We start from the raw sequence: 23,203 nt of genomic DNA on the forward strand, positions 1-23,203 counted from the left end.
TAAGCCCCTCTTCACCTCCAACAAAGCATAGATCACCCAATACTCTGATGTTTGTCTCAAAAACCAACAGCAATTCCTTACAATATGCAAAATTCCAGCCTCTGGATCTCTGAGATGAGGGATCCATATATAGATATGTGTAAGGAGGATGAGTCAACTTGTGATTTGATTAGTGTCTTCTCTCTGTTAGTTCTTGCTTCCACTTGGAGACTGAAGGCCTCTTACTCATCCTTGGTCGAATTTAGTGAGGCAAGTGTCACAGGAGAAGATTCTAGAAGCTTCCATTGTCTCTCCACCTCACGGAATGACACTGCTATTTGTCATTTCTCGCCCATCGCACCCCACAGAAGGGACTTTTGAAATGCAAAGCACCCTCACAGTGTATTTAGGTGCAATGCAACGCACCTAGCCAGTGGAGCAGCTAAAATGATCCTGTTTTGACTTATTCTGAGCAGTTTCTGGTGGAGAACTTCTGGGAGAAGCTGTAATCTGTTGACCTTGTTCCTTTAGGGGTTAGAACAACAATTTTAGGGACTTAGGAGCCCTTGGTTTATGGACATTTCATGCTTGGAGTTGTAAGGCACAAAAATGTCTATAACAGCTGCCCCCTAAAGTATGAGGCCGTTAACCTTTTGGTGTCGAGTGAAATGCTTTATTATGAGGATCCGAAGTTCTTTCAATGCTGGGAGGAGACCTGCAATAAGATACAATACAATACATTATCTTCATACTGTTTTCATGATCTAGCTGAGGCGGGCATTCCCATGCTCAGCTTTATAAATTCATTTTCATGTACATAGGATAGACAATCGTCTGAGTGTAGACTGATGATTCTGATAGAGCCATCATCCTTTTGGTAGGATGATTATCTGTGCTGCAATGTTGTACATTTGATGTCTTTATTTCCCAGAATATATATTGCAGCCCGGATGGATGAAACTAGATCCAGGGTCTTCAATCTCGTCCGATCTTTACTCGAAGTACATGTCGATCCATGTGAGAAATGTTTTGAAGTCGAACATGGAAAGACATCGCTTGATTACCAGTCAATGATGTAAACTGTTAACAAGCGCGAGAGGAATCACCGATAATGATAATGATCCTCAAGGTACTGCAGTACAATTCACGTGGTGTGAATAAAGGACTTGGTATCGAACACCACGCAAAATCTTTCGGTCAAAGGTCATTGATGTAAACCTGTCACCGGAAGTGAGAAACTTGCCATTGAGGCATGCAAGCCTCAAAGTACTGAATGGGGTGTTCCTAGACCAACTTCTTGGATAATGAGCTGATGTCGATAAGAAGTGATCCGTCAAAGGAGGGCCTTAATGAATCCCACATCAATGACACGGAACGGAGCAAATGATTTTGATGGAGGTGAAAACAAACTGATGATATAATGTTCAAGGTGGCGGTCATGAAAGAATGGAGTATAATGTATGGTAGTGGGTGAGACACAGGTGACTTCTCTGGATGACTTCTCTTGAACATATCGGTGACACTGATGTGATGGATTGGTAGAATTAACCCCAATGTGGATGGTATGGCGTGACCATGGCGATGTGACCGGTGAATGAAACAACCCAACCTGACTCGGACGCGGAGCGGAAGTGTCATGTTCAAGAGCGACTTGCTATCAATAAAGATTCTTTGAGTTTTCTTCCCAATTTTTCCCCAGTCATTGCTGACCAGTACCTCTTTATTTTTGTCAAGCTTGAGGAGGATAACATATGCTTGTTCTATAATTTGCCCTTCGGGCAAACCCATCGCTATGTTTTAACGAGCCTAGCGATAGTGAAACTCATTCTCGTCTAAAGACAAGTTTGTCGCTATTAATCTTTTCAACGAGTTTAACAACAAAGATAACTCGGTCATTTTCAATTTTAGAGAGTCTGAAAAGGAACATAAAGGTAACTCCAAAATTCCTTTTTCTTCATCTAATCCCTTAAGTCCGAAAAAGTATAAAACAATACAGAAGGGATGAATTTTCGATAGTTTTAACGAGCCGAACAAAACAAGCGCTCGATATTTTTGTGCAATAATCCCTCAGGTCCAAAAAGATTAAAATCTAGATGAGGGATAGCACTTCCTGTCCCTTTAACGAGCTGGAAGGCCAAGGACTCGGCAATATTTTCATATTTTACGAGTCAGTTGAAAAGAGCTTAAAGGAGACTCGTCTTTTAAGGAACGAGTGATAAAACGGGTAGCAGCTGATTCCAGGTAAGGTTTGGAATTTTCCAATCACGACAGTGTCACAAGGATGGCTAATGAAATCACTCTTCGCAGCTGTTCCTCAAAATGGGTAAACAATCAAATGGAGATGAATGATCAGCCAATGAAAAAGTGGAGGTGACGGTGCAAACACGACCAAGGCTTTAACGGCTGAAGTACTACATTCACGATGGTTATTTACCGAGGAATAGTTCAGTTTTTAATGAGCTTAAACGCGGGTGGAAACATTTGCTCATGTCTTATGTTTATTTTTTAACGAGCTTGAACTATGTGCTAAAACTGCTCGATGCGGGTTTATTTTTTAACGAGCTTGAACCCTTCAGTAACACTGCTCATGATAAGTTTGCATGCCCCCAGCATAATAACGCAAATCGAGGTGCATGCCCCCCAAGCTTCATTGCATTCAACTCGGTGGTTGGAATGAAGGTTTATCTTTGAGATTTGGAAAGGGGATTTATTTCATTTTTTAATGAGCTTGACACAGTAAAAGAACTATCCTCATGACTCCTTGTTTCATTTTTTAACGAGGTTGACACGAGATAAGAACCGTCCTCAGAGTCCACTGTATTTACAGTATTTGATAGAAAATCAAAAACTGATGGATGATTAAGGTTGCTGGAATAATCTATGTGGTAATCCAGAAGATGGGAGAGATGGTGGTAATCTTCCCATTGTGCCTCTCCTATCATCATTGATTGAATGATTCCTTTGTCTGTAGAATGTACATGCGACCAAGGATCTGAAGAGGTACCATATTCCTTAGACCTATCTATCCAAACACTCGATGAGCGTTGATTTTGGTTTGCCCCCCAGGCCAAGAAAATTGATTGCTACAATATTTCTATTAGGGCGATGATCCATGCTGACAAAATGTTTAGGAATCTTCCGAATCCATTAGATATAGAAGATTTCATATTGCAGGTTTCCACTGTGGCCACTTCCGCCAGATACTCGAAGGAGGTAGGGCAAAAGTACCCATTAAGGCAGGGTCTTTTAGGAGACCTACTCCGATATTTTGAAGCGAATGATTGCTTCCATGGATCATTGGGATGCTTCCCGTAACTTGTGAACTGTCGGGCAGAAATGTTTGTTGGTCGACGATTGTGATTCTTCCTTGAAAGGGAAATGCAATCTTCCTGAAGTAGGTCGACACAAATGCGGCCATGGCATATATCCAGGGCCTTCCCAGGAGGATGTTGTAATCGAGGTTTCCGTCGATTACTTCAACATCAACTTCTACTATTTTGCCCCCCAGTTCAACTTGCAAGTTACTTAAAATCCCGTATGGAGTGTATGATCGTCCATCAAATGCTTTTAATGTCGTTGATGATCTCGACAAGGGTGGTGAGCCTAAATTTTTCCAGCAACTCATCGACATAATACATGTAGATGCCCCCTCATCAATAATTGTTCGATGAATAGTTTTGTTGAGGGCTTTCACTTGAATAAGGAAAGCTAGTTGAGCTGGTAACTGAGGGTCATATCCTTTATGATTAAAGGCCACAAGATTGGAATCCATTGGGTCAATCCCACCTATTGCTGATAATAAAGCTTGCTCTTGGGAGGGGCAATTTTGCGGTACCTCAAGTGTCGACATAGCGGACGGCGATTGGGCCAGGTCCTCTACTATATTATAATTCTGTGCTACTTTGGCACGAGGATTAAATGTCGATTTGTGTACTACTCCCTTTGGCGACTTTATCATTGGTTCAGGAATGATGGGTGACATAACTTCGGTCAAAGTTGTTGTCGAACTACTAGGTTGTTCATTAGCCTTGTTATTTGACAGCTGTGGATTCCCGTAATCTTTATTCCTTGTCAAAGCATCATTTTGCTGCTTTGAGATAGACAACATAAGCACTTGGGATCGGGAAGCATTTTGATTAGCAACCAGTTTGGTTCCCGGGTTTGGAAACAAATCAGTCAATACTGCTGAGGTTTTTGAACTCTTAAAGAGTTTCTTAACTTCAGCTTTATGTGGACAATCTCTCGTCCAATGATCCTCATCGCATATATGACACCCCGCAGGGGGTTTCCTTTGCCCAGAAGGGTTTGTAGAAGGTTTTTCAGGAGATGACTCATCCTGCTTCTTTTTCCTCCCTTTCTTTTTCCTCTTGCCCCCTGGTTGCTTCAGTTGTTTGCCCTTGTCGGTCGACACGACATTTACTTCCGAGGCAAGAAGTTCCTCATTTGCATTTTGACTAGAAATCTTACGGGCCTTTTTAGATGTAGCCTTTGTTGATTTCGTGTCTGTTGCGCCAATCACGCCATCGCCGGCATGAGAGTCATTGTTTGATTTAGGAGGAGGAGGAACTGAGAATTCCGGTCTAGGGGCGTCAGGTATTTTATCATAGAGTGTGCTAGACTGAGTGTAAATCAAGTCCAAATATTGCGCACAAGCGATAACTTGCTCTTCTGTGACGACTCCCCCTTTTGCCACATCTTCCGTGATGGAAGGCAGTAATGAATTAATAAACCATTCAGCTAAAAGCTGATCGGGAACATACGTTTTCACCATTCTACGACGACGTCGCCATTCATGTATATGATCAGATATGTGAGTGGCCGTCGTTTGTTTGAAGTTGGTAAGAAGTTCGGTTCCCGTTTCGTACCTTATCAGTAACTGAAAATGGGTTAAAAAGGTTGTGGCTAGGGTACTGAAGTTGTCAAATGAAGCTCTGGGTAATTCGATATACCATTTTGTTGTCGGACCCGTTAACGTCCTCTGAAAGAGGCAAAGTCTTATCGAATCATCATTTAAGGTGTTTGATGAACACCATAGATGAAAGGTCATCACGTGATTCGATGGATCTTCACCCGGATTTCCATTAAATTTAGGAATATCTGATGGAAGTTTATGCGGAATCGCTGGCCACCAGGGGGCGTAAGCAATTGGATCGTTCGTTAATCAATTTAAATCAGGTAACTCTAAAGTTGCCACAAAGGGTAACTGTTGGTTCAGGTTAGGTGAAGCATACCCAGGGTAAGATGGGATTGCCTGAGCAGTTGGCCTTTGCATACCGGCATAATGCATATGCTGCAGGTATGTTTGGTAAGGTTGGTGGACATGACCATTGTAAAATGGTTGATTTTGACCATTTTGAATGTACGGCTGTCCACTGTTAGCAAAGATTTGCTGCTCAGAACCTTGGTATACTTTTTGGAATTGCGGTTGTTGGTATTACACCAGCCATGGTTGTGAAGCCATGTGCTGTTGCCCGATACTAACAGTTTGACCAAGATGAGGGGTAATTGTACCCGTCTGAACCTGTGTCGCTCCACCAGTTGGCGATTGTGGTTGAGTCGTAGGGTCAAGGGGCTGTTGCATTACAACCTGAGAAACCTGAGGTTGGCATACAACAGGCAGCGCTTGAACTTGCGACACCATCACAATAGCCGGTGTAGTCGAGATATTCAACATAGGTACGCATTGTTGCATTGAGTACACAACTCTTGGTTGTTGAGGTAGTATAGGTACCCAACCACTTGAGGTAATTCCAGTATAACCTGAATGTTGTTGTGAACTCCCATATGGATATCCTCCCGGAGGGGATAATGAAAGGGTATACTGCCCTCCATACGGTGGTAATCCAGAACTCAAGGGAATTGTTTGCCCTTGGGGACCAGATTGCCCAAATTGACCTCCAAATGGATCAATTTGTTGAGACTCAACATAAGAGTTCCCGGATATTATTCCGGATGAACAAACAGGAACGGACCATATTGTTGAAATAGCCCCTGAGTGGGCTCCTTCTAGCGGCTGAGAGCTAGTCAGGACAGATGGTATGCCGGCGAACATGGTCGGAGTGATAGCAGGGAGTTCTGCCATCGCTGTGTCAGACGACACAGTCCTAGATGTTGACGGTTGTTCAGACATTTGTAGTCTATCCAAAAGATTACCTAGCGATTCTACAGGAGCTTCCGCTGGTGGTAGATTAACTTCTGATGAAGAAGGATATAGAGTGATCCCGACTCCAAAGTGCGTTGGAGTACTTGTTTGAGGATCTTCTACAATTTCTTCTATTGCAATCAGACCAGGTGGAAGGGGAAGACCGTCAGGTCCGTAAAATATTTCTGGTGCCGAAGAATGTGTGGCAACGACAGATGTTTGAAGAGTAAGACTCTCCGAACCGATTGTAGATGGAACTGGTTTGGTAACACAAGTGTTTATTCTCAAACTAGGATCAGTATCACTGTCCTTCTGTGGCTGTTGAACTTCTTCTGTAGAGGCAGGGATTCTAGAAATGTTTGGAGTAACCGGAGTCTCTGATGTCGTTGGAACACTTTTTCTAACTTTGATAGGAGATTTGGAACCAGTTAAACGATTTCGCTTTGTCCGTACTGGTTTCGATTCTGGAGACAAAGACGGTTGACTCGTAAGCCTCCGCGAACGACGGGGTTTCAATTGACTTTCTTCCACGATTGCGGATTACTCGATCAACTAAAATAAAGGGAAGGTATGTTTCCGAATTAAATGAATTTTAGACGCTTTGACACAACTTGTTTTTTCAGTTTTTAAGAGTCGAGAAAAAACAAAAGATGACTCTAGTCTCCTTCGATTTTTAATGAGCTTGAAGTGACAAGTGCTCAGATGGACCTTTTACGTTAAGGATTCTGAAAAGGAACGAAAGGGACTACTTTGGAGATCTAGGTAGAGGGAGTACCAAACCAATCGCAAAACTGCAGAATACTTTTTACGGTACGGCAGTCAATCTTCCCAAATGCTGTGTTCAGTGCATTGCGATCGATAGGGCGACAGACACAGCTTCCTAAGGATAAAGGATTTAAGCCTATAGGGGTCTCCCAAAATATACTCGACGGTACGTGGGAGCACAAGTCCATACTGGCACTTCTCGTCTCAAAGTGGAGGAATCACCCAACCATCAGTGAGGACAACAATTACCAGGTTTTACAACGCCAGAATACGTCTCTAGCCTAGACCTCTAAATGTTGTGCGTTAAGTTCCAAAGCGTTGTTAGATTCATTGAATTTATTTTAAGTTGATCTTGCTTATGAAGTTTTCCTTTTGGGTTCACCGCGAGATGTAGATGTAATTCCTAAAATGAAATCTAAAGATGATAAACAAACTTTTATCTCTTTTTTGCAATGAAAATCCTAGCTACTAGAGGAAAAGAAAGACAATCTTTTCACAAAGAGCAAAGAGCACACTGTAAATGCACTTTCCTAAATCAAGCCAAACAGACTATCTATATGCAAATGCACATGCATGTATTTGTTTTCGACTTTCTTAGTATTGATGCTAAAAATAAAGTTGATGTACAAATCTAATGACAGTATAAACAAGCTCTTTTTCGAAATCAAAAACAGAGATGATTACGACACCTTGCGATTTTGAAATGAACACTTGTTCTTGACACTAGAAAATCACAAATTCAGACCAAAGGCAATAGTAACAATATAATCGACCATCAACAACAATCAAACTTTCTCCTATGATCGAAATCGACACTTGCGACAAATTCAAATCAAAGGACGACAGTGCGACTATTCTACTTTTGCAATGGAAAACTGTAAACAACTCAACAAACACACAAAAAACATCTACAGTTCTTTTGTAGAAAGGAGGCGGAATAACAGCAAGGAAAAGGGGTTTTAAATAGACATATACTGATCACAGGCAGCAAAATTCAGAGACAGAACTAGAAAGAATGGAGCACAAGAACCACAGATGCACAGGGCTAGTCTGATCAGCGCACTTGTAACACAGAGAAACTGAAATGCAGCGCAGGTTGCCCTTTCGGGAAGTGCGCTGAAATTCAGGATCTCTTAACAGTACCTGCACTGGGCCAAAAACGAGAATCTGTCCGGGTTCCGGGTCACAGTTTGCAGTTCAGTCTTTGGTTTTTGGCCGAGTAAAAGCAATCAGTAATGCACAATCAGGGGTAGATCTAAGGAGGGTCTAAGAGCTATCACAAGGGCAATCAGATAGTTTGTGAATCAGTTGTTTAAATCATAAACAGATCCAGTGAATGGATTGAAGTATCGGTTGTCTACTTTGCATTTGTTATGGCAAATGCAGTTCGAAAGCTACTTATAAGTTTATGAAACAAACAATAAAGAATGATACACAAACAAACTAATTAGACATCCCCAGTGGAGTCGCCATTTTGTTACAGGGAAAAGTGTCTATTTAGAACTGCTCTATCCCACTAAGGTGTGACAGCTGCCTTAGAAACAAATAGAGAAAAACTACTTTTTTATTTCCTTTATGAACTATAGATAGAGAGGACCAGAAAGAACCAACCTGTGTCTTGCGCTAATCCTTTGATCCAATCCCTCTCTTCTTTGACAGTCTCCAGCTACCTGCTCCCTTACTTGCCCAACTTCACAAAGTACCTGTAAGATCACAGAAGAAGAACACTATACAAAGACATGGATCTATATTCATAAACAACTTAGGATCAGATTTAAGTTAACCATACAAATGTAACAAGCATCAGTGATACAAAAGCATGGAGGAAAAACTCAAATAGTTTTTATTGATAAACAAGAAAAGATACAGGAGGAGTTACAACCGGTGGTTCCTGACCCAACATCAACCTCCCAGCAAAGAAGCCCCTCTTCACCTCCAACAAAGCATAGATCACCCAATACTCTGATGTTTGTCTCAAAAACCAACAACAATTCCTTACAATATGCAAAATTCCAGCCTCTGGATCTCTGAGATGAGGGATCCATATATAGATATGTGTAAGGAGGATGAGTCAGCTTGTGATTTTATTAGTGTCTTCTCTTTGTCAGTTCTTGCTTCCACTTGGAGACTGAAGGCCTCTTACTCATCCTTGGTCGAATTCAGTGAGGCAAGTGTCACAGGAGAAGATTCTGGAAGCTTCCATTGTCTCTCCACCTCACGGAATGACACTGCCATTTGTCATTTCTCACCCATCGCACCCCACAGAAGGGACTTTTAAAATGCAACACACCCTCACAGTGTATTTAGATGCAATGCAACGCACCTAGCCAGTGGAGCAGCTGAAATGATCCTGTTTTGACTTATTCTGAGCAGTTTTTGGTGGAGAACTTCTGGGAGAAGCTGTAATCTGTTGACCTTGTTCCTTTAGGGGTTAGAAAAACACTTTTAGGGACTTAGGAGCCCTTGGTTTATGGACATTTCATGCTTGGATTTGTAAGGCACAAAAATGTCTATAACAACATAGTAAAGCATTATTATCTATAATTGATGCCCCGAGGAAAGAAAATTCAAACACCTAGTAAGCAACTTGAAAGCTCTAGCATGACTTATGAATAAGAGGAAGAAATGCAATATGATATAGCAAAATTACGAGACCAAGTGCAACAAGTGTCACTTGCACAAAAAGGAACAGAATCTAAGATGGATGGTTTAAAGAAAGATGTAGAAGCTAAAATGGATGGTTTAAAGAAATGCATAGAAGCTAAGTAGGATTGTTTAAAGAAAGGCGTAGAAGCTAAGATGGATGATTTGAAGATAGATTTGAAGACAGACATGGAAGAATTGAAGAAGTTGCTACAAGAAAGGGTCACTAATGGTGAAAGGGTAGTAAAGGAAACTCATGACGAGAACAAAAGAAATGTTAATCATGATTCCATAGACTCTAATGTTGGATCGAAGACCCACCATATTCCAAAAATCGATATGAGGAAGTTTGATGGCAAGGATCCTGCAACATGGATATTACAGATGGAGCAATTCTTCGATCTCAATAATGTGAAAAACACACAAAAGGTACGTATGGCAAATTTATATTTGGAACCAAATCAGTTTGTATGGTATCAATGGCTTTGCTCTCGTAAACAATTTATCACTTGGGAAATTTTTACGGAAGAATTGACAGCACACTATGAGGATACAAAAAGCAACATTTTTTTTAGCCAATTGATAAGTCTCAAACAAAAGGGTTCAATAATGGAGCACATTGAGGAGTTCCAAAAATTGAACATAAGGGTAAAAGATATTCCAGAGGAGCATATGATTGATGTGTTCATAGGGTCTTTAAAGGATAATATCCAACATGATGTTCACCTTTGGGAACCTGATTCATTAGAGAAGGCATTCAGGTTAGCAAGAAAAATGGAAAGAAAAATTATGGAAACCAGGAAGCATACCACTCACAACTATAAAGACGGAAGTGTTGTTGCCCCTAGTCTTCCACAACCTATAAGGTAGACACCACAACAATTGGAAGAAAAAATAGCAAAAGGGCTTTGTTACAGTTGTGATAGCAAATACACTAAAGGTCATAAGTGTGCTGAGAAGAAATTATTCTACATAGATTGTGAAGAGGAAGAAGAAAAGGAGCAAGAAAGGTCAAAAGAAGAGGATATACTCCAGGAACAAAGCTTAGATGAAGAAAAAATAAATCCGACCATATCTTGTAATGCATTGGTGGGAATTACCACTCCTCAAACCATCAAGATAGAAGGACAAATCAAGAAGAAAAAGGTAATAGTGTTGATTGATTCAGGAAGCACCCACAATTTTATTCATTGTAAGGTAGCAAAAGAATTGAATTGCTTCCTATATCCAGCACCAGAGTGTCAAGTGATGATTGCAAATGGAGGAACAATAAATTGCTCTGGAAAGTGCCATAATATCAAGCTATCCATGGGAGAATATGTATTGACTAGCCCAATGCTTTCCATTCCAATGGGAGGTGCTGATGTTGTACTAGGAGTCCAATGGCTACAATCCTTGGGTACAATAGCTTTTAATTTTCAAGAACTTTTCATCAAATTTTTTGCGGAAGGAAAGGAAGTTGAATTAAGGGATATTGCAGGGAAACTAGGAAAGATAATCAGCTCTAATGGTATGACAAAGCTTCTAAAAAAGGAGCAAAGAGGTGTAATTGCACAATTATGTTCGCTAGATGTTTCCACATTGGAATCATCTATTTCTCCAGATCTCCAAAAAGTCTTGGACAATCATTCCAAGGTATTTGAGACTCCCAAAGGTCTCCCACCTATGCATGATCATGATCATGCTATTCATCTGATTCCAGGAAGTGTTCCTCAAAACATCAGGCCGTACAGATATCCCTATGTCCAAAAGAGTGAAATTGAACGTATGGTTGCAGAAATGCTAGAGGCTGGTATAATCCAATCAAGTCAAAGTTCTTTCTCTGCTCCAGTAGTATTGGTGCACAAGAAGGATGGATCATGGCGCATGTGTCCAGATTATAGGGAGCTCAACAAGCTCACTATTAAAGATAAGTTCCCCATTCCTATCATTGATGAATTACTGGATGAATTGCATGGATCAATTTACTTCACCAAGTTGGATCTTCGTTCAGGATATCATCAAATCAGAATGAAGACTGAAGACATTCCAAAAACAACATTTAGAACTCATGAGGGTCATTATGAATTTTTGGTCATGCCTTTTGGCCTTACCAATGCACCTTCAACATTTCAAGGTTTGATGAATTCAATTTTCAAAGCATTCCTTAGAAAATTTGTGTTAGTATTTTTTGATGATATACTAATCTACAACAAGTCTTGGAAGGATCATGTTGAACATGTTGACAGGGTGCTACAACTATTGGAGGAGAAACAATTATATGCAAAAAGATCCAAATGTTTCTTTGGAGTCGAGGAGGTGGAATATCTGGGTCATATTGTATCTCATGAAGGAGTTAAGGTAGACCCTAGCAAAATTAAAGCCATTAAGGAATGGAAAATCCCCACATCCATAAAGCATCTGTGAGGATTTCTCGGGTTGACAGGGTATTATTGCAAGTTTGTTAAGAATTATGGGAGAATAGCAGCACCTCTAACAACATTATTGAAGAAAGATGCATTTTCATGGACTCCGGAAGCAACAAAGGCCTTTGAACATCTTAAAGAGGCAATGTGCCAAGCACCGGTCTTAGCTACACTGGACTTCACAAAAACCTTTATTGTGGAATGTGATGCTTCAGGAAATGGAATTGGTGCTGTTCTAATGCAAGATGAAAGACCCATTGCTTTTGAAAGTCGTCCAATCAAGGGAAATTTTTTAAGCAAAGCTATTTATGAGAAGGAAATGTTGGCAATACTCCATGCACTTAAGAAATGGCGACCCTACCTAATGGGAAGACACTTCAAGGTAAAAACGGATCATGATAGCCTTAAATACTTTTTAGAACAAAGATTATCCTCTGAAGAGCAACAAAAGTGGGTCACAAAGATGTTGGGTTATGACTTTGAAATCATCTACAAAAAAGGGAAGCAAAATGTGGTGGCAGATGCACTCTCAAGAAAGGATGAGGATGTGGAAGCATTGTTGTGCGCCATTTCTATTATCCAACCAGATTGGATAAATGAAGCAAGGGAGGAATGGAAGAATGACGAAGAAGTGTGGGCACTTATTCGAAAGTTACAACAAGATTCCAGTACGTCTGATACATTTAGCTGGCAAAATGATTCGTTATGGTACAAAGATCGCTTATACCTCTGTAAGAATTCCCAGCTAAAACAAAAGATTCTTATGGAATTGCACACTTCTCCCTTAGGAGGGCACTCAGGATTTCTAAAAACTTACCACAAGGTTAAGAAGGAATTTTTTTGGGATGGCCTTAAATCAAATATTCAAAAGTTTGTGGTGGAATGTTTGGTTTGCCAACAAAATAAAGTTGAAACAATTAAGACACCGGGTCTATTACAACCTTTATCCATTCCAAGCCAACGTTGGGAGGAGGTTTCAATGGATTTTATCACAGGTTTACCCAAGTCTGAGGGAAAGAGTGTCATCATGGTGGTAGTTGACAAACTTACCAAGTATGCACACTTTTGTGCATTATCACATCCATTTAAAGCCAATACAGTTTCTACTGCATTTATGGAAACAATTCAAAAGCTACATGGAAACCCAAAGATTATTGTAAGTGACAGAGATCCCATTTTCATTGGACATTTTGGACAGAATTATTTTTTTGTCTTGGTACTCAGTTAGCTCATAGCTCATCTTATCATCCTCAATCTGATGGGAAAACTGAGATAGTAAACAAATGTTTGGAAGGATATCTTCGTTGCTTTGTATCTGATAAACAGACACAATGGGTCAAATGGTTGCCTCTGGCTGAATGGTGGTATAACAATTCCTTCCATACAGCAACAAAAATGACCCCATTTATGGCACTTTATGGGTATCAACCACCATCCATCACATCATATTTAAGAGAAAATTCTAAGGTTCAGGCAGTGGAACATCACATTGAACATCAACAACAAGTCCTCCAACTCTTAAAGGATAACCTCGTGTTGGCACAGAATAGAATGAAACAACAGGCAGATCAACATCGCAGTGAAAGAAGTTTTGATGTAGGTGATTGGGTATTCCTACGGCTACAACCATATAAGCAAATTTCCCTCAAGCAAGCTAAGAAGGATAATAAATTATCACCAAAGTATTATGGTCCGTACAAGGTGTTGCAAAAGATTGGTACTATGGCATACAAATTGGAGCTTCCTGCAGCTTCTCGATTGCACCCAGTTTTCCATGTTTCATGTTTAAAGAAGGTTATAGGCGACAAGCTCCCAGTTCAAACAATATTGCCAGAACTTGACGAGGAAGGAAAAATTATATTGGAACCGGAAGCAGTCACAGAAACAAGAACTCGATAGCTACGAAATCGATCAATTTCAGAGTATCTTACCAAGTGGAAGAACTTATCCGCTGAAGATTCCACATGGGAGGATGAAAATTTTATACAGAAGTATCCATAACTACTCAAGCGTTGAGGACAACACTTTTTTGAAGGAGAGGGGCATGTTGGGTCCCTATAATACTAATGATTACCCCCATTACTATTGTAGTTATACCCCTTATTAATATTGTTGTGCCCCTATTGCCCCCATATTGTTATTACTGTGCCCCATAAAATCCCTCTATTGTTATTTTTGTGGCTTTATATTATTATTGTTAGGTCAGCTAGATTATATTGTGACTCCTTAGACTCCTATATATAGAAAGGAGGTTTTGTCATTTGAATCATCCAAGAATTGTTCATTTATGTAATGTAAAGGAGGTTGCCCCCTCGAAGAGGCTGAATTCTAAGGCGTTGATCTATATTTTCTATCTTTTCTTGATCTGGTTTCATAAAAATTTCGCTCAGTGACCGCAGTGTTCGACAGTTGACTGCAGACAATGACAGTTCATTACATGCTTCAGAATCAGGATTTTGAGTATAAGCATTGTTGGGTTCATTTCATGGATGTTGTAGTTGCTTTTGATGAATAGTTGTATGAATGAAGATATGGATCATTGTACTCTCTTTAGTTGAATCATTCAACGAAAATCTAATATGAAGAAGAATTTGAAAGGTTTTTCTGCATAATGGGTTTTTTCCTGGTCTCTAACCAATCCTGGTGCCTCTACGTGTGAATGATTTTCTTCTATTGTTCCTTTATGTTCCGCTGCATTAATGATGATTATATTGTTCTTTCTATATAATTTCATATGTTGCTGAATAATGATGTACATCTGAATAATTTTATGATGTTATGGGGTGAATGTAATCTGTTAATGAAGAATTGCAATTATCAAAGCAAAGAACAATATAATCCTATGAAAAATTAACACTATACTCATTAAATTTTTGTCCTTTCTTTGCTTGTAATTATTTCCCAAAGAGTACATGAGCAAATCCTTGCTTTTCATCTAAGTTAATACACAATTAGCTCAATAAAACCACTCAGTCAACCCATGACTGATATTTAAAACAACCTACTTCCTCAAGCAATCTCCCTGCTCAAGCAATGGAATATATGTCCCTGTCTCAACCATTTAAATTTATAATTACATAAATACAAGGAAAAAGTTTTACAAGGGAAAGGGGATGTCACATTTCCCCTCCAAATCATGCCAATAAGACAAGATAAAATAGAATAGACACTTACATACTTATTACAAATTTATAAAATTGTTTGAAAAATATCTAATTTGAATTGACAATTGGTTCGTTCTAGTTCCTTAACTACACTGTGTCTTGAATGTGACATGCCATATCAAGTGAACATTGTGTTGTTTCATTCCTCAACTTTGTTGTGTAATCATATTGTTTGGGTTGTATATTTGAAAATAATGTTGATTGTGATAATACTCATTCCATGTGTCTTCATCTTTTGTTGTCGATGATGATATGTAATGCATGGAACCTACTTGAGCTTATAAAATTTCGACAATGTAGTTATGACATACCACTATTTTTATTACAATCAACACCTCTATGTTAGGGTCCTTGACATCCATGTCTAACTAAGTTTTACATTGGTGTTGATTCTTTCATCCATAGTTGAATATACTTCCCCTATAGTTTTAATGCATCAAGAAAAAGGTTATTCAAAGTTTAATGGTTCATAGTTCTCAAACATCCTAACTCAAAATCGGCTTCCAATTAATACATTTATCTACAAATGTAGATTCTTTCATCCATAGTTAAATATATTTCCCCTATAGTTTTAATGGATCAAGATATAATGCATTCTTTGTTTAATGGCTCATATTTATCAAACATCAGAACTCAAAATTGACTTCCAATTAGTACATTATTTTGTAACTATAGATTTTCTTGAAATAGATACATATGTGTGTTTCCTGTAGAGTCTCTTGTAAGTGAAACTAATCAAATCAATCAGTTTCTAGAGTTGTAGCTTTGTGAAAAGAGGAAGCATTTTCCCCTTAGCCTTACATAGAGAGATGAAAAAATGAAGTGAGCACTCATGTTATCCCTAGCTATTCGAAACAAAAAAAGACATAATTTGGTTGGATTACTTGCTTTATATTATTGGGTGAAAGCATGAAGATGGGTTACACTTTTGGGCCAAATGTGGCGATGAAATTTCAAGTTTTTCCTCTTTTATCAAAATTGAAGCCCTAAAAATTCATATAAGCACTATGAATTTTGATTCGGAGTAAAAAGACAAATTGTGGATAATTATGTTGTTGTCCTAATGATATTTTTTGCAAAAATATTTAGTTTTGTATAATAAGTCAATTTTCCATTAAATTAAATGATTTTCCTTGCAAACTTTCACATATCTTAAGAGGTATGTGTGTGTTCACATAGGATAACTTAGCCTAAAATGTGTAATTTAAAATAAAATATATACGAGCATGATCTACACGGAGAGAGCTAAGTTTTTCATATCGAAAATTTATTTTTTTATGCAAAATTATATTTTTTATTATTTTTCAAAGTTGATGAAGTAATATTTCAATTGTATTTTGCAGAAACGTGTTCACGTAAGATTTTTTTCAACTATTTAAATAAATTGAAAAACTAAGAGTACCCTTTTGAAGATGACTCATAAACACGGATACTGGTATTTTTTGAAATTTTTTCGTTGTGCATATTTTATGATATTGATTTTTTATTCAACCTCTTTAAAATTGTTCAAAAAAAATTCAAACATTTGTTTAAAAGATATTAGATAAAAAAAATATCGTATAAATTCGAAAATTTCAAACTCATATTCCATTGGATAGAGGGTTCCTTCCCTAATCCAACATGATCAACTTCGCCACTCAAACACAAATTTTGCCCTGTGTTTGCTAGGGTACAAAATGATGTGGCAGAGAAATTTTCAGAAGAGGAGCTAAAACTCTACTTTTTAGGCCCTCAACAACTCAATTGAGTGCTTAAAATGCTCGATCGAGGATTTTGTGCTTAAATAGAGGCTCGATCGAGCTATAGGCTTGATTGAGCCTATAGTTGGATCAAGATATCATAATTGTCTTAAAAAAAAAAAAATGGATCCACTCAAGATTTATATATAAGCCAATTATAAAATTTATTTATTCCACAAAAATAACTTTTATAAATATTCAAATATATTCCAAACTCTATTTATTTTTTATTTTTTTGTTAAGCTTGGCAAGTCCATCCATTTTCTATTATATATTAGTCAAATTTACACCACACAGATTGACCAGGCGGCCTCAACTTTCCCTGAGAGGAAATCAAGTCTATTGGCCACAAGTCAGCGTTATATGCCATCCAAAAACAAAATTGCTTCAGTCTTTCTAGCCAAGCTAGATAAGTCTCAATCTCACGTCCATATACTATATAACTGTAAAAACTAGCATATGCAACAGGAAACTTAAAAGCTAACTGCATAAACAAAAACTAAGCATGAGGAATCTAGTCTTTCTACTCTTTCTTCTCATCGAAGACAGAGGCTACAGGAGTAGGATCTTTAGTAGTTGCCCCTAGAATTCCATACAACTCCAGGATTCAAGGAATGTGGCGGTCAATTCGATCCATCCTAATGTCTTGTTTATGCAAATAAAAGAGGAGTTTTTCCATGTCTTTTTTATAGCTTAGCAAGCCCTGCACTATTACCGCCATCCCCGCATAGATTCGTTCTATCGCTTTTCCAAGAAGACTTTTCATTAAGAAATAAAAATAAAGGGTGCATTTAAACTAAGTAATTCTACCATGGGTATTCCCTGGATCTGGGACCAACGTCCTCTAATTGTTGATCTCTTCCTCTAGTTCACCTTCCTGCTTAATCTCCACTTCCCAATCTTCAATCAGCTTCTGAATTCTTGCATCCATCTCATCTCGATATATCGCTACTGCCTCTACTATGAGGTGCTCAACAGGCTTACAAACCCTGTGAGCTTCCGACGTGCTCGACCCCTTGTCTGCCCGGTGGGCTGGGCCTCTCACTGCTCGAGCCATAATTTGTGTAGTGACTCCCTGTGGACATTCAAACGAAGTTAAGTCTGTCAAACCTTGCGCATCATCCCATCTTTGCTATTCATACAATGCCTCTCTTCCATACTTCACCACCTGAGAGTTAAGGTAGCCCAGAGCCCACAGGTGGCCAAGGGAATTGGGTTTCTGACTCGTCTCCCGAGGCTCCTCATAGTACCCCTCCCCCTTGCTATGGTTCAATTGCAGTCATCCTGTTGCATCTGGAACCAAGCCCTCAAGCCCATCCGGAGCCTAGCACGAAACTTGCATTTATACCCGCTTTCAACACCCTCAGCCAGTAGATGTCATCCATGGCTTTGCTTGCCCCTTTATCCAGAATGCCGCCCAAGATCCCTAGCTTTTCCCTCAATACCATGCAGGTGCCCAGTTTCCCAAGGTTTTCTCGGCATCCTACTACCATGGCTGAAATCCCTACCCCCTGCCCTCATCTCTTTCATGCCTCTCTCTTTAGCACCCAGCCTACCTTGAATGGAAAACCCACTATCCCCTATTCCCCCAGTATGAGAAACTAGAGATAGGCCCGTGTATCTTCTCATATCGCAATCACCAATGTCGCTGCCAAGATTCTGGTTTGAATGGGATAAAAACATAAAGCAGAACCAGGCCATGGCACTCCCTTTCCTCCCCCAGTTCCTCTCATATTGAGATGGCCTCTTGCCCCTCCCTTCACCCCAGCAAAACCCCAACTAGATCATGGGATTTATATAGGAGCCCAACCAAATCATGGAATTGATATAGGAGCGAGACCAAATTACATACCAGGAAATAGTTTCTTGTCCACAACCAAGGTTCCTTGCTTGCCTTTGCCCCTCCCAAACTCTGAGTCGCCTCCCGTCTCCACATCTACTCTCTCGCACCCCCTGCTTGAGCATGTGGGGAACGGTGGTTGTTATGACCTTTGTATAACCCATATCACATCCCAACCTGTCTCCTCTGACAATGTCCCACATCCTGATCAGGAGAAACTCTAAATTTCTTTGATTATAAATCCAAATTTTATTTTATTTTACCAAGAAAATAATTATTATAATAATAATAATAATAATAATAATAATAATAATAATATATTATTATTATTATTATCCATTTTTAAGGTCACAACCAAGCCAGACACCAAATTGGTGTATGCGACCCCTTGTTTGTGGGACAAGGGACCCACCTCCACATAGCGATTTGACTGTTGTGTCTATGAAGGCATACGTACTCTACCCCCCTCTGGTTTTGAACCTGTGACCTCTTGGAAAGAAACACATGCTCTTAACCATTTGGCCCACTCAATATGTACAAATTTAACTTTGCTTTTTCAATTTGAAATTTTTTATAAGGATAATTTGTTTATTGTTTTGATTTTAAATATAACATATTTGTATACTCAATATATATATATATATATATATATATATCTATATATATATATATATATATATATATATATATATATATATATATATATATTTATGTGGAAATTTGCAATAAAAATAAATCAAATTATAATAAATAAATAAATAAAAGACAACAAACTAAATTTAATAATATTATTATTTTAAAAATAATTTCATATGCACATTTAAATCTAGATTACTCAAATTCAAATGAGTCAAATAATGTTTTTAAAGCTATGATTTCCTTATGTTTTTATTATTTTAAAAATACATATTGCAAACCTAAGTTAGGAGTAAAAAATTCTATATATACTTCACACTTGTGTAGACTGAGGACAAAATTGAATGCAATCACATTTTACAGGTTGAGAGAGATTTATAACCACAGATACCATTGCATCCATTACAACTATATTAATTATAACTTACAACTATTACAACTACGTTAATTATTATTGCACTCATTTATTTTCCTAGTCAAGTGGATATCTCTCTCTCTCTCTCTCTCGCTCTCTCTCTCTCTCTCTCTATATATATATATATATATATATATATATAGTTTGATTTTAACAAATATGATTATGATCGAGAGAATAGTGTTTATTAACTCTTTGGTGAATTTTATAAAATATATGTTTCCAACAATGTCAAATTCACATTTATTCATATAGAAAATTATAATATTTATTAAGTCAAATTGATCAATTTTCTTATGTTTAATCATTTAAATTATATTTATAATAAAATTATTATTTAAATTATAACATTGAAAATTTAAATCATATTAAAAACTAATTTTTAAGTTACCAACTTATAAATATAAGAATATTACAATTTCAACTACAAATGGGACGAAATCATTTTTCACATTTATACACCAAAATGCTAGAAATGCAATGAGAAATTAATACACACCATTGTTAATTATTCAAATGTAATTAGTATTTAAATTTTGTTTTGTTTTGTTTTTTTTTTTTTTTTTTTTTTTTTTTTTAACTATCAAATACTTACAATTTTAAAGTTTGCATGTCATTATTGATATTTACATAAATTTTAAAATTTCCAGCTTTATGGCTCGATGGAGCGTTAGGACTCGATCTAGCTTTAAAGCTTGATAGAGCTCCTAACCTGGGGTTACACAGGAGCTTGATTGAGGGTTAGTTTTAATGCTCGATCAAGTTGATTTTTTAGCACTCGAGGAGCTCAATCGAGTGCTCCCTCATGCATGATTGTTGATGTTACAAGCATGAGCATATCACATGGTTGGTGCATATTTCCATCCACTTGAAGTGTAACAATGTTATTTAAAAAATTGTTATAACATTACACATCATTGCTGATTAGTTAGTTGAAACTCCACATAATTCTTTGTCTTGAGTGTGGTATTTCATCACTCTAATGATTGTCTAATATTTTTCCTTAATCACTTTCTTCTTCACAATTTCTTCTCCTATTTATAACTTTTACTTGCATGACACATCCATTCCATAGACACATGTAAACAGGGGGATTTGATCCTCGAATTTCATGGTACAAAACACCTCATTAGCATGAAGATTATCAATTGAGTTTCCCTTGGGGGGATTTCTTCTATTTATAAGCTAATTTAATAAGAGGTGAGAAATTTCTTTATGTGCATGCACTTAACTAATAGATTAAATTGAGAGGGATAAAATATTTTTACTTATTAGCACCAGCCTTTTCCTAATTGTTTTTCATTTTGAATTCATTCTATACCAATACTTAAGAACTTATGAACAAACTCTGAGGCATCACCACATCATGTAGTTCTCTTTCTAAAATTCAAAAGGAAATAAGTTACATGAATGATAGGTGGATCACATAATGGAGGAACTTATGATAAATATATGGGTCTTTGTATTGATATATATAGTTCATGAAAGTTCAAATAAGTAATGATAATTTATTGATGTCGCTGGTTAGTTTAATCCATCTAGTTAAAAAATAGTTCAAATTATCAACAAAAAAAACCTACAAATTTTAATCAATACTACTTTCTTATCATTACTTCACATTATTATGACTATTAATAAGTTATTATTATTGATGCACCTATTATTTGTTATCTTCTTTTTACCTATTTTTCATAAAATAATTATCATGAATTATGTTTCAATGCTAAGCTTGGAATGATGTCTTTATATTGCTCCAAATCTTGATGTCATTGTATCAAGTTGTGAAATGTTTTAGGTGTTGACAATAAGAAATACTTTCCATGACTATTTTGAATCAAGGGCACTTGGAGTGTCATATTCTTTTTATGCTTGATGGTAGCTATTACCTCCCAAGCATTTCATAGGCTAGTTTGAGATGTCTAATTTGCTTCATGGTAGCTATTAATTCCTAAGAATTTCATAGGCTAGTTTGAGATGTCATAAGAAATAGAGAACTATTTGCCTTTCCTCAATTGGTACAAAGAAAGTATTATTTATTGCTATAGTTTATCAAAATGTATGTTATACACTATTAACGTTTAAATAGCTTTCCATGTGCTATCTAAACCTAGTTGTAATGTGTTACACAAAAATTATCCTCTTCAAGGGAGAAACCTCCTTTACATTACATAAATGAACTATTCTTGGATGATACAAAAGATAAGACGTTCTTGGTATATGGGAGTGTAAATGTGTTTTAATATAATTATAACCTACATAACAATAATAATGTAAGGGTACAACAATAACAATAGTGGGCTTCTATGGGGCACAACAATAACAATATGGGGGATACATAGGCATAACAATAACAATAGGGGACTACACAACAATAACAATAAGGGGGATACAATAGTATTATAGGGACCTAACATGTCCCTCTCCTTCAAACAAGTGTTGTCCTCAACGCTTGAGTAGCTCCAGATGCTTCTGTATAATATTCTCATCCTCCCATCTGGAATCTTCAATGGGTAAGTTCTTCCACTTAATGAGTTACTCTAAAATTAATTGATTCCATAGCTATTGGGTTCTTGTTTCTATGATTGATTCAAGTTCAAACATGATTTTCCCTTCTTCATCAAGTTCTGGCAACACTGTTTGAACTAAGAGCTTGTCACCGATAACCTTCTTTAAGCATGAAACATGGAAAAATGGTTGTACTCAGAATTATGCAAGCAATCCAATTTGTATGCCATAGAACCAATCTTTTGCAACATCTTGTAGGGACCATAGTACTTGGGTGATAATCTATTATCCTTCTTAGCTTGTTTGAGGGACATTTGTTTGTATGGTTGTAGCCATAAAAATACCCAGTCGCCTACATCAAAACTTCTTTCACTGCGATGTTGATCTTCCTATTGTTTCATTCGATTCCGCGTTAGAGTGAGGCTATCCTTTAAGAGTTGGAGAACTTGTTGTTGATGCTCGATGTGATTTTCCACTACTTGAACCTTAGAATTTTCTCTTAAGGATGATGTGATGGATGGTGGATGATATCCATAAAGTGCGATAAATGGTTTCATTTTTTCTATAGAATGTAAGGAAGTGTTATACATAGGGGCTTCACTGGGGGAGCAATACCATACCACGTGGGTTCATATTGAGGATATTGAGGAAAAAATGACACAATATATTGAGCATATAATAGGGGGTAAAGTGTTTTAATATTGTAGGTATAAAAAATGAAACTCAAAGTTAATGAAAAAATATAAAGGGATATAAAAAATTCTAATGAAATAATGGAAACCTACAATATCTAGTGAAAGTAGGGATCTTTTAAATTGGGAAGGTGTATTGGGTTCGTATTGTTAGGGGGTTAGATAATGTGATTTTTAGAGGTATTTTCCAATATGTAGTCAAACTAAGGGTATTGCTTAGTATGCCATGAATATATGTGCTATGTTAGAGATTGATTGGGTAAATCCTCCATGGTGTT

The 23,203-nt window shown here is 37.5% G+C and overlaps 1 protein-coding gene across 1 annotated transcript in view; it reads right to left on the minus strand.

The window, feature by feature from the left end:
- Positions 1-17,681: 17,681 nt before the first annotated feature.
- The window catches only part of LOC149208868 (uncharacterized), a 33,814-nt gene continuing 28,292 nt past the window's right edge, over positions 17,682-23,203 (minus strand). Inside the window, exon 4 of the mRNA XM_089398448.1 lies at positions 17,682-17,912. Coding sequence (XP_089254574.1) covers positions 17,682-17,912 — 231 coding nt within the window. The remainder of the gene's footprint in view (positions 17,913-23,203) is intronic.

This window comes from Pinus tabuliformis, chromosome 1_2 (assembly GCF_031772625.1).
Source record: "Pinus tabuliformis cultivar Carrire ecotype Pingquan chromosome 1_2, CPIR1, whole genome shotgun sequence".
NCBI classification, from domain to species: Eukaryota; Viridiplantae; Streptophyta; class Pinopsida; order Pinales; family Pinaceae; genus Pinus; species Pinus tabuliformis.